Genomic DNA, 12,895 nt, shown 5'->3' with positions numbered 1-12,895 from the left:
GTGTGGAGAGAGAGAGAGAGAGAGAGAGAGAGAGAGAGAGAGAGAGAGAGAGAGACGGAGAGAGAGAGAGACGGAGAGAGAGAGAGAGAGAGAGAGAGAGAGAGAGAGAGAGAGAGAGAGAGAGAGAGAGAGAGAGAGAGAGACGGAGAGAGAGAGGCGGAGAGAGAGAGAGAGACAGAGAGAGAGAGACAGAGAGAGAGAGACAGAAAAAAAAAAAGAGAGAGAGAGAGAGAGAGAGAGAGAGAGAGAGACAGAGACAGAGACAGAGACAGAGAGACAGAGAGTAGAGAAAACAAGGAAAAAGAGAGCAATACCTACATGTAGATACTGAGTTTAGACTGAGTCAGTAGCCCACATCCAGTTCTCGGCGCGCAGGTAGCGGTATACCTGCGTCTTGAATGCCTGCATTCGGCTGCGATGGGGAGGATGCAGGAGCAGATCACAGGGCAATGCATTCCACTGGTGGAGCACACAGTGGGGAAATGATCGCTTCAGGACTAACGGGGTAGAGGCTGGCAGGCTGGCGTCCAGTTGAAACCGGTGGCCAGCAGCGCTGGCATGGTCGCTCCGGGTTCGCGGGTTGGCCGACTGCTGACGGCGAGCTGGCAGAACCGCGAGAAGTTGAGGTGGGCCCGTAATTACTTGTAGCTTGTATAAACAAGCTAGGGCAGCTACTGTCCGTCTGATTGCCAGACTAGGCAGGATTGCTCCCGGACCGATGATTCCGAGGGCCCTGTGCTGGACTCGGTCCAGTCGGCTGAGGTGGCTGGATGACGCTCCAATCCAGATAAGTGGGGCGTACTCCAGCAGCGGACGGACGAATGCTTTGTACACTGTTATGCGCCCAGCCAGAGGGAGAAGATGAGCTGACCGGCGCAAAAGACCAAGTCGCTGCCTTGCCCGGGTTGCAACAGACCGGAGGTGCTCCCCAAAAGACAGCTTCTGGTCAAAGAGGACGCCTAGGAGGGTGATCGAGTTTGCCTCGGGGACTTGTATTCCGCCAAACATGATTGGCGGGAGGTGCAAATGTTTGGCACCTATGAAATCAGGGGATGGCCCACGCCTGGTAAAAAAAAAGCATGATTGTGAATGAAAAACGTAAAATGTTTGGCACCTATGAAATCAGGGGATGGCCCACACCTGGTATAAAATCAATGAGGAGCTAAATACAAACAAAACGAACTGAAAATACCAAAGTAAATGAATCTCATTACCATGGGAACACCATTACCATAGAAACTGTACAAGCACATGTATAATGTACACCGTTTATGGCACCAGGGCACATTCAGCAGCCGCCAGCACAGCTGACCCAGACAGATGTCGAGACGGGTTCCGACGGTGACCACGTAGACTGGCAACCATTGCCTGAACAAGGTAAAAGGAGATCTTCGCCCGTACAAAAGCCATCGTGACCGGGAGCGCCAGGATGGCACATTCTTCCTCGCCGGGGGCCTGGCGACTAGTCAGTGCAGGGAGGAAGCTTGCCTGATGGAGTTTTCCAGCAGTGTCAGGAGGTCCGCGATGGCTGGCATTGTCCTCGCAAGGAATGCCATTTATGGCGGAGACCATGAGTAAGGACAGGGTAAGCAGCCTGAGGTTGAGACGCCGCATGTTTGGCGAGGGTCTGCAGCTCTGTGCACCATGTGTCAACCTTCTGGGACACGTAACCGTCGCAGAACAGGGCAGAGCCAAGGGCAGCACCAAGATACCGATAGCCGTCCGTCCGGCTGTTAGCCCCGGTTGTGGCGAACAATTCTTTCCTCCAACATACAGGTGAGCTGGTGAGCGGTAGGTGTTGATGATAGCTGGCGCGAGCTTAGGACATAGCCGCTTAAGGTGGCAGACTACCCAAAAATTCGCTGAAAAATCGAATTTGTAAATTCATATTGAGTGCTCCGTCAGTTGAAAGAGCATGAATAGCTGCAAATTCTCTGAAAATTGTGTCCCGATCTGACCGGCCGTTCAAGAGTTATGGCCGAAAATGTGCCCTTGCACGGAAAGATTTTTTTGTTGCACGCTGTCATTTGTTGCTCCAAGTCCAAAAAATCAGGTTTTTGAGCCACGTATTGGGCTGCACGGCGGCGGGCTTCGCCCGCCGCCGTGCAGCAGGACTTTTGCCAGCATCCTCGTGACGTTGCAGATATGTGGCGTGATTATTGTAGTTGACGTTGATTTAGTGACTTTGGCAAGTTTGAGTCGTGTCAAGAAGTCAGGTAGGATTCAGTACTAGGCAGTAGTGAAACGTGAGTGGTAGCAAGAGTACATAACCCCCCCGTTATGTACTCTTGGTGGTAGTCTTTGCCGGTTTCTGAGTGTATCCTGGATTTGGTGTGCAGCGCTGTGGAAATGGCTTGCTGTGGAGGTCCCAGCACTGGATGTTGTATCAAAGGTACGACCTCGTAGCACGTGCTAAACCTAAAAAAATTCAAAAATTGACTTGGGTCTGTGGGAGTGTGTGAGAGAACGCCCACTCGTTCCGTTGTGACAGATTCCAGGGCCTCGTTGAGGGGCCCTACCCCATCACCCATGGCTGCTTCTGGACTTGTTCTAGGTTTGAGTCCCGCGCACGAACAGAATGAGCACGAAAATGTGAAAAAATTGTAAATGCATTTGTTTGGCTCCTGGGTGGCTCGCACACCGTGGCACTATGCCGGAAATTTGAGTTTTTCCGGCCTGGAAAGCCTGTCAGTGAGGCGCAAGAACTTGTAAATCATGTCCTGAGGGCCAGCATAGTGGCAGGAGTGTGTGGTCAAAATTTCACTCAAATCCATTGAGAAACACCAAAGTTACGGTCAATTGAATGCCATATGAAATTTATGGGTAGGCTGCCCCCTTAACATTGCGCAGGCAAACAGCTCTATTTAGGTGATTGATTGCGTTCATTGCATCCGCGAACAGGACTCCCTCCGTGTAGTCATCATCAAAGGTGGTCTTCACTGCATGAATGGCGGCTTTCACGTCGCACTCTTGCCCACCGCATAACTGCAGACAGCCAACAGCACTCTCTACTGCCGATTATAAATACTGGACATGGATATTGCATTTTAAAAACTGTACTCAGTGACTTTTTACATTTTACAGGCTACGTTTTATTATTATTATTATTATTATTATTATTTGAAACTCGGATGTTGAGCCATAAATAAATGTGGAAGAGAAAAAGACATATGGATACGAGTTAAGAGTAACTCTCCATCACTGTAACATGATACTATATACAGTATCATGTTACAGTGATGGAGAGTTACTCTTAACTCGTATCCATATGTCTTTTTCTCTTCCACATATATTTATGGCTCAACATCCGAGTTTCAAATTGCACACCTGATGAGCCGTCACGAACCATACGGCGAAACGTACGTCGTGTGAAACAACTTGTTTTGTAGTCAACTAGTCCATCACAATGTCATGCATGAGGAGTACTGTAGGAGTTTGGCTTTCGGCTTGTACAATTCGTTTTCGCAAAGCTTCCCTTTCTTTACTTATCTTTGATAATTATGACCCACCCAAGTTGGGTGGTGTGCTGCTTTGCTGCTTCGAATTGTAGTTAGACCGCTTTGTCAAATATCGTACTGGTCTCGTCATCGTCCAGTAACAATCGACATTCTTTGTTCCGTTGGGACTGTGGCTTTTGCTCGTTTTCGTTGCGCTTGCCTTCCCCTCTTTGGTCTTTTCCATAACCTTGAACCTTCCAAGTTGGAAGGCTGTCGGTTAGCGCTACGAAAATGTGTTAAAGCTAGGTGTCAGGACGTCGAATGTTTCAGTACTCTGTCAGTTTTGTGCCTAGTTATTGCACTTTCTGACTGTATATAGTATCATGTTACAGTGATGGAGAGTTACTCTTAACTCGTATCCATATGTCTTTTTCTCTTCCACATTATTATTATTATTATTATTATTATTATTATTATTATTGTCCTGGTGGTGGCAGTCAATTTTTTCTTCAGACTTTTCCCGTTTGTCTCTTTCCCTCAAACCAGTTAATATTATTATTATTATTATTATTATTATTATCAAGAGTACTTTCCCTCAAACCAGTTAATATTTTATGATTTGGGGCTCCCCGCGTGCTAGTTTGTACGTGAAGTGTGTGGGTTACAGTGAGGGCTGCGTCCCACCCGCCTGTGTGGATTCACAGGAAGTGTGAGTTACGGAGTCTGGAGAAAATGTTGAACGGCCTCTGCTGGGATGACGACTACACCATAGCTCGGTGGTTAGAGCATCGCTGGCTACAAGCGAGGGTCCCTGGTTCGAGTCCTGGTGGTGGCAGTCAATGTTTTCTTCAGACTTTTCCCGTTTGTCTCTTTCCCTCAAACCAGTTAATATCAAGAGTACCCTTGTTATTATTGTAAAGCTTTCCTTTTGATCTTGTCTCTTATTGTTGTGACCTTTCCACAATAATTGTGTTGCATTGTCAACAAACCAGTGATAAAAACTGCGTAGCCAAAAAAAACTCTCTTCTGCCGAGCCAACAATCTGGAGTATGGATTTGACCAGAATGCGACGGACAACTTCTCCGATCCCGATAGGCCGAACACCTTGCTGCTTGTCCAAAGGCACTAGATGGCAAGCCACATAAGCTTCCAGTGAGATGGGGTCCACATACTTGGTAGCTATTTGCCTGGCACAGGTAACCAGAGCATCGCACAGTGCATCCGAGGCTGAGCAGAAGGTGTAAATGTACTCGTGCATGCCACGATTATCGTGAAAGTGGGCCCCCAGCTCGCTTGCACTTTTCAGCCACTTTCAGCCACTTTTCTCGTTCATAGGTAAAAAACCATAGCAACTAATTACTTTCCGGTGCACGTGGATTTGCCTGTCGTGTGAATACCCTATACGTTTTAGGCAAAGTCTTACGTCCGTGAACTTTTACGTCAAATTTCAAAAACATTCACGTAAAATTTGGCGTGTTGTCCGCAATAAAACGTTTTGTTACGTGAAAAAAGATTTGACGTGTTTAATATACGTGAGTTGACTGTAGCACGCGTAGACACGTGACTTGGGTTTTTGGAAGTTTTGTTTGATCATCCCGATCGGATTGGTCTGAGTATCCATAGTTTTATCGAGTTTGTTGTAAGATTTGAAACTTGTGTGTTGAGAAAATGCTGCTGTTCGAACTCAACCCGAATGTTGTGAACCCTCTGGTTCTCTTAAGTATCAGGAACGAACGACCCCACACGGCACGAGGACAACTATTTATTCTCAACAGTATATTTCACTTCCATCGACTAATAACAATGAACAATGAATGACTGAATGAACAACTGAAACAACTAACACTAAAACCACCAGGTAGTTATAGCGTGAAAATGACAGCGTATATGAGAAAAGCATACACATACAACATACAACTACAGCGCACACAGCAAACCGCACATAGCGCATGTAGCGTATACTACGTCGTAAACATCAGCGGTACGGCGGAGTCGGGATACAGCTGCATTGGAACGAACACAATGTCACAAGCGAGAAGGCCTTTCACTCTCGAGAACTTGTGGTTTCACAACACCGAATCTAGCCATGGCAATATTTCACGTCACGTCGCACGTGCAACTTAAACCTCTAATATAATTTACAGGTAACGTGAGATTTTAACCCCACTTTAAAAAAAAGTAATAAAAAATGTGTATCTTAGCCTCTCTACTGTGTTAGAAGTTCCACGGACGCCACTTACATAGAACAATATATGGGATTTGTCGTAATCATTCGAAGTTAGCAAAGAATAATTCAAAGTTCACTATATTTTCTACAAGTCTGTTTGGCTTGCATGCACAGGCAGTTCTGTGCCCACTACTTATAAATCTGTGTCTAAGGTGCGTAGCGCAACTCTGTATGACAATGCGAGCATTTTATACATTGTACATAATTGTGTTGTGGGTACATGTTTGGATAATTGGTGTGTCCGGATAATAACAGTTGTTCTCTGGCAGTTTGAGGTTCGAATTGACAGGATTCCACCTGTATATTTTCGACGTGAGGGAGCGCATTACAATATTTTATTCATTGCGATTTTTCTTTTTCTTTTCTTTTCCAGGAACACAGGGTTAACATCGAACTGTGTTAGATTCGGAGTCGAGCTGCATTCGGCTGGTGTCGTTTCGTACTCTCCGACTATGACAATTTAGATGGACAAAAAGCAGCAGTAACAAGCAGCAGTTTCACACGACGATCGTTTCGCTGGTGGTGGAAGTACATGTAGGCTAGTTGTGTTATCATTGCGTAATTGTAGTTCCCAGGCGCGTGCCCCCGCCCCCCCCCCCTCCCACCCTTTCTTCGCTCAAAATGCAGGATTTAAACTGGATTTTGCTTTATTTTTTGAAATTTTTCCTTCTTTCGACCCTGCTGCTCTGTGCCCCTTCCCTCGCTTTCTCTTGTCCTTATTGTCCTCTGACTTGTTGAGAGGCCTGAGCGAATGCTAGAGGTGGATATGCACTATGTAGATTTGTTGATTTCTGTGTGTACAGAAAGATATTATAATTGGGTTAAAATTGTTCAAGTAACGTGTCGTGTTTGGTGCGACCAAGCTTGGCCGCTTTCTTTCTCTTGTTTGTTCATTTTTCCATTTGCAAGTTTATTGTTAGCACACGCATTCGTTATTGCTCTAAAGGTTAAAATTCACACTTGTAAATTTCACTGCTGTTGTTTGTTTTGTTTGTATTCTTTATTTGGAGTGGGAAGTCCAAAACAGGCCCTAGCCTAATAACAATGGTCCCACTAGTGAGGGAATGCTGTATATCTGTGCAAAAGGATCGGTGAGGGGGACAGCAACTAGTAGGGAAAGAAAAAGAGAGGAGAAAAACAACTCAAAACAGGAGTTGCGACTTGCATAGGAAGAAATTAACGGAAAGAGCAGTGCAGATATCTGCAACGTCACGAGGATGCTGGCAAAAGTCCATCTGCACGGCGGCGGGCGAAGCCCGCCGCTGTGCAGCAGGACTTGACGTGGTTTTTTAACTTGATTTTTGGACCTTTGGACTTTGAGCAAAATTCTGCACACTTTCGCGTCTTTCCATGATGCGACAAGTTGCGTACGGTCTGCTCACATTCAAATACAGTGCTGCCAACAAATGACAGCGTGCAATGTCGCGTGTCGAATGTCGCAAAAGTTGAACTTTCTTCAACTTCTGCGACAGGCGCCTTGCGACAGCTTGCGACAGCTCGCGACAGCTATACACGCAGTTTCTTGTCGCAACTGTCGCAAATTGCGTGTCGCGTGGCTGCTTCTGGACTTGTTTTAGGTTTGGGTCCCGCGCACGGACAGAATGGGCACGAAAATGTGAAAAATTGTAACTTGATGATGCATTTGTTTGGCTCCTGGGTGGCTCGCACACCGTGGCACTATGCCGGAAATTTGAGTTTTTCCGGCCTGGAAAGCCTATCAGTGAGGCGCAAGAACTTGTTAATCATGGCCTGAGGGCCAGCATAGTGGCAGGAGCAGGGAGTCGTCAAATACCTGGGCAGGAGTGTGTGGTCAAATTTTCACTCAAATCCATTGAGAAACACCAAAGTTACGGTCAATTGAATGCCATATGAAACTTATGGGTAGGCTGCCCCCTTAACTTAAGGCCGATTCACAATACAGTCGTCCCTCTCTAATCCGGCACCTTTTGCTACGACGTTTTCTGCTGGATTAACGAGGGTGCTGGATTAAGAAATCCTGCCCTCTGACCCGGCCCTACCCAGTTGTATGCATATATCATACGTCAAAACGCAGGGTTTTCCGTGTCAACCCAAGTATTTGGTGCACGGCTTTATATTCTCAACTGTTCTCCAGGAATATACACAGTGATAAAGTGATAAAGTAAAATAGAGAACATGTTCACATGTACTCTTGCACACACACGCACACACACACCTGAAAATTGGCAGCACACTACTCCTTGCTGTCAGCGAATTGTGAAAATATAGCAGTCAGGTCTGCAGCAGTGATTGTGGCACCGCAACTCGAGTCAACTGAACTGAACTCTGAAGTGGCCCCGCGCGCGCGGCACCGACCAGCTGGCCTAGCCTGGCCGGCCTGGCAAGGAGTGCACCTGCTCCGTACGTGATTTACGACCGCCGGATTATGAAATCAGGCTGCATTGATTTAACTTTCTTTGCAACTCCTGCAGTCTAGGTACTGAGTATCATTGTTATCCTCTGTGTGTGTGTGTGTATGTGTGTAGGCGTGAGTCAACAGCTTTGATAAAGTTATTGTGTTTACCCCTCTTGTTTTCTCATCATTGTGTTGCTTTTAATTTTTAATCTTGCCCGTAAAAGAGGCTGTTGTTACAGTAAAAAAATAATAATAAAAAAAAAGATTATGAAATCAAACTACGCGCGTATACGTGCAGTTTGAGCGATTCGTTTCAAAAAGTCACTGCTGGAGGCGGAATTCAAGTGCCGGATTAAGATGTAGGAATCGAACGAAAAAAATCGGTTTCGTCAGAAAGTGCGCCGGTTGGCAAGGGTTCCGGATAAACAAGTGCCGGATTAGAGAGGGACGACTGTACAACGTTCTGCGACGCGACAAGCGACTTGCAACACATGCGATGAGCTGCGACAGCGACACACGGTTCACAATATTCTTCATGTTTGCGACATCCTTATGCCCAAGTAGTACTATGCACGTGCACTGCGCGTGCACCCAGGGTCGAAATTGTACTCCATTTGTGTATGTCGCGTGTCGAATGTCGCAAAAGTTGAACTTTCTTCAACTTCTGCGACAGGCGCCTTGCGACAGCTTGCGACAGCTCGCGACAGCTATACACGCAGTTTCTTGTCGCAACTGTCGCAAATTGCGTGTCGCGTCGCAGACAGTTGTCCTGTGAATAGGGCATTATAGTCCGAGCTAGCGTGATGTGCCTTCGTGGGGCAAGATCCTCATCCGCACACCGTGACACCAGGGATCTAGGGACCCAGCGTCTGTCGAAGTAGCCGTCGCACGTGTTTCCTTGCAGGACCGTTGAACTAAAGACATGTAGATGTGTGTCTCCAGCCCTTGGCGAGCTTTTCGCCTCCACACAAATTTCTTGCCCCTTATTATTTCACGGAGAAGGCGGAGAGCCCGAACGTGCGGAATTTTAATTTTTTTTATTTGCCATGGCGACCCTCGTCAGCCCTCATAACTGGCAGGTTAGGGTTGGGCCTTTTTTTCTTTTTCTTTGACATATGTCTTGTTTTGTTCGCCCGTAAAAGAGGCTTCGTGCAACTGTGAGATAGAACTTGTTGACTTTTGTACGACGCACACGATGAGTACGATGTTCACCCTTTTGGGTGACTTGTGAGCGCCATTGTCAACATGGCAACAGTCAAGGTCCAAAATAAAGTGTTCAGTTGAATCTGGAGGGCATGTTCGATTAGTAAGGATCGGGAACAGCATCCAGATCTCAAATCCGTCGCATCCTTCAGATTCAACTTAACACTTTATTTTGAACCTTGACTGTTGCCATGTTCGTTAACATGTTGACAATGGCACCCACAACTCACCCAAAAGGGTGGACTTCGTTCTCAACGCCTCCGTCGTACAAAAAGGCAATAAGCTCTATCTCCATCCACGTGTGCGTATCACAATGTGTACAAAAATGATTTTTACCCGCCATATACACACAAAGGTCATCACATTTGGATCTGTTGGATCCGGTCAGCCCTGCTCTCCGAGGTGGGTTGATCGGATCCAAATCCGAAGGATCCGGATCCAGATTCGACCAATGAAAAGGTGCAAATCCAGTGGATCCGGTGGATCGGGATCCCGATCCTACCAAATGAACATGCCCTGAAGGATGCGAAGGTTCTGAGATGTGGATCCCGATCCCGATCCTTACCAATCGAACATCCCGGACTCCTGTAGTTACAGTATACGGTATAAACAGCTTTTTCCTCATGTACCGTATCTTTTGAATTTCCTGCACCCCACCTCACACGACGTTTTTTGGAGTTTGGGTTGGAAAATGCCTATACAACTAATGGTGCGTTCTTATATTCTCTAGCTTCTCAGAGAAGAAGGAAACAGAAGTCGAAGAAACTTGTAAAATCAAGGAACAGGTCTGGAAGAATTCGGAGATATTTTGCACATGTCAAGAAATATCATGGGCTAAAGGGGCCGCGATCTTGCGTGCCACGAATATAGTATGCACTGTGCGTATGAGAAAAAGGGAAATGGGTACACTCATGGTCAACACGTGGCTTTTAGCCTAGTTCACACGCGCTGATCCCAAACCGCGGGAATCTCCAAGTTTCAACACCCCCCCCCCCCCTTCCCCGAAGCTTGGAGAGCTTTGGAGAGCCTCCTAAAATTCGGAGAGGATATAAGAACTGCTCTCGAACTTTTCGAAGAGTCTCCAACTTTTCCGAGAGGCTTTAAGAACGCACCCTAAGGTTCTCACGCCGCGCAAACTTCATTGCACTCTGCCATACGTTATTCCTTAAAATATTATCAATTTTTAAATAGGGCAATCCCACAGGCCTACGGATCGTAGTAAAACCTTCACAGCAGAGAGAGCATGCAGCTTCAACAGGTATGTGTTCTTGTTTACAGCGCTCATTCAGCCAGGTCCAGTATAGACCAATCCCGAAAAGTTTGTCTGGGTTTGAAAGGGGGCATGCATGTCAACTGACAGTACAGTGTACAACACATACATGTACCATGGTACACACACTTGAGAGGGACGGCATATACCATGTACCATATACCATATACCATAATTATACCATAATTATACCATAGTATATGGCACATATATGGCATATTATGTGCCACATATATGGCACTACCTGATCAGCATGCGGCACAGGACGTGTTTGATAATTCGCCTGTGAACAATGGTGCATGCGGGGGTAAGTACACGGTTTTCACAAATAGTTGCATGCAAGAGAGACGATGCAACAGAAAGCCCACCTTCTAGCGCTGGGGCTGTCGTACCCACCCAGCAACCTCGGACATATATTATAATTATATTATATATTATCACTCTCTTATTATTGACCCCCACAGAAACTTGTGATCTCTAAGCGGTCAAATATCAGCATATATTGACCGCTTATATTGACCGCTTATTATTGACCACTTAGCCCGAGGACTTAGAACTTTTTCCTCAACTTAGAAAAAAAATCAGAACTGAAAGAAGAAAAATCTGAAGCCAAATGTTGGGATTTGAACCCAAACTGTCAGATTCTCAGTCAAAGAACTTCGGGAACATACTACAAGTGACAACTGAAAACTTCTGTTTATAGAGAAGTCATGTCCAATGTAAACGGCATATGTACATACTCTGTACTATTATAATAGTATTCCTTTCTTCCTATAAACACAGCTAAAAACAGTTTAGGTATGCTATGTCGTGATAAATCTATTATTGCCCTCATAATCGGTCAATATATGAAATATAGACCTCGTAAAAGACCTCGGGGGACCTCGGTCTTTTACTCGTTCTATATTTCATATATTGACCTCTTTAATCGGGCAATAATAGATACATATAATTATAATATATGTAGAAAGGAAAAGGACATATGGAAACGAGTTAAGAGTAACTCTCCACCACTGTAACTAGATACTATATACAGTCAGAAAGTGCAACAACTAGGCACAAAACTGACAGAGTACTGAGACATTCGACGTCCTGACACCTAGCTTCAACACATCTCCGTAGCGCTAACCGACAGCCTTCCAACTTGGAAGGTTCAAGGTTATGGAAAGACCAAAGAGGGGAAGGCAAGCGCAACGAAAACGAGCACAAGCTACAGTCCCAACGGAACAAAGAATGTCGATTGTCACTGGACGATGACGAGACCAGTAGGCGATTTGACAAAGCGGTCTAACTACAATTCGAAGCAGCAAAGCAGCACACCACCCAACTTGGGTGGGTCAAAAATATCAAAGATAAGTTAAGAAGGCTTGTACAATTCGTTCTCGCAAAGCTTCCCCCTTCTTAACTTATCTTTGATATTTTTGACCCACCCAAGTTGGGTGGTGTGCTGCTTTGCTGCTTCGAATTGTAGTTAGACCGCTTTGTCAAATCGCCTACTGGTCTTGTCATCGTCCAGTGACAATCGACATTCTTTGTTCCGTTGGGACTGAAGCTTGTGCTCGTTTTCGTTGCGCTTGCCTTCCCCTCTTTGGTCTTTCCATAACCTTGAACCTTCCAAGTTGGAAGGCTGTCGGTTAGCGCTACGGAGATGTGTTGAAGCTAGGTGTCAGGACGTCGAATGTCTCAGTACTCTGTCAGTTTTGTGCCAAGTTGTTGCACTTTCTGACTGTATAATTATAGTATCTAGTTACAGTGGTGGAGAGTTACTCTTAACTCGTTTCCATATGTCCTTTTCCTTTCTACTTTTATTTATGGCTCAACATCCGAGTTTCAAATTATAATATATGTCCATTGTTCCTCAAGATTCTGAGCTTTCTGTTTGTCTTTCTCTTTATCATCATCCTGAATGGCACAAGTGAAGTAGGCATCCCCGCTTACATCGCGATAGTGCTTATAATATAATATTATAAGCACTATCGCGATGTAAGCGGGGATGCCTACTTCACTTGTGCCATTCAGGATGATGATAAAGAGAAAGACAAACAGAAAGCTCAGAATCTTGAGGAACAATGCTGTAGAGCAGAAGAGCCGGTATCGATTGGATGCACTACAGAAAGGTGAAAATGATTAGTTCATTGATAATAGCTGGTGAGTTGTCTCGTCATTTCTGAATATTCGGTCTGGAGTGGTTTGAACAGTTTGGTTCTAGCAAGTTGCCTTCAGGGTGCGCCAGCCTTTTCTGTCTTGGGCCGGGACATGTCCCTAGATATGGTGGTGCAGGTACCTCGCCAGTTAACCCTGCCCCCACCCTCCCCCCCCCCCTTTCCCCCCCCCATCCCCACACACCCACCCATCTCACCGCACCACACCACACCACGCTTGAT

At 45.9% G+C, this 12,895-nt stretch overlaps 1 protein-coding gene across 1 annotated transcript; it reads right to left on the bottom strand.

Annotated features, from left to right (window-relative positions):
- Window positions 1-333: 333 nt before the first annotated feature.
- On the bottom strand, window positions 334-1,008 carry LOC135813543 (uncharacterized). The gene has a single exon (XM_065326635.1). The coding sequence runs from the start codon at window positions 1,006-1,008 to the stop codon at window positions 334-336; it is 675 nt and encodes a 224-aa protein (XP_065182707.1).
- Between the last annotated feature and the right edge of the window lie 11,887 nt (window positions 1,009-12,895).

Source organism: Sycon ciliatum, chromosome 4 (genome assembly GCF_964019385.1).
Source record: "Sycon ciliatum chromosome 4, ocSycCili1.1, whole genome shotgun sequence".
NCBI classification, from domain to species: Eukaryota; Metazoa; Porifera; class Calcarea; order Leucosolenida; family Sycettidae; genus Sycon; species Sycon ciliatum.
The sequence above is the reverse complement of the archived record's forward strand: the minus strand, read 5'-3'. Positions and strand labels throughout refer to the sequence as shown.

What these genes read in the sequence shown, in the direction of transcription:
- LOC135813543 (XM_065326635.1), bottom strand. Translation starts at nt 1,008, where the DNA reads ATGTTTGGCGGAATACAAGTCCCCGAGGCAAACTCGATCACCCTCCTA.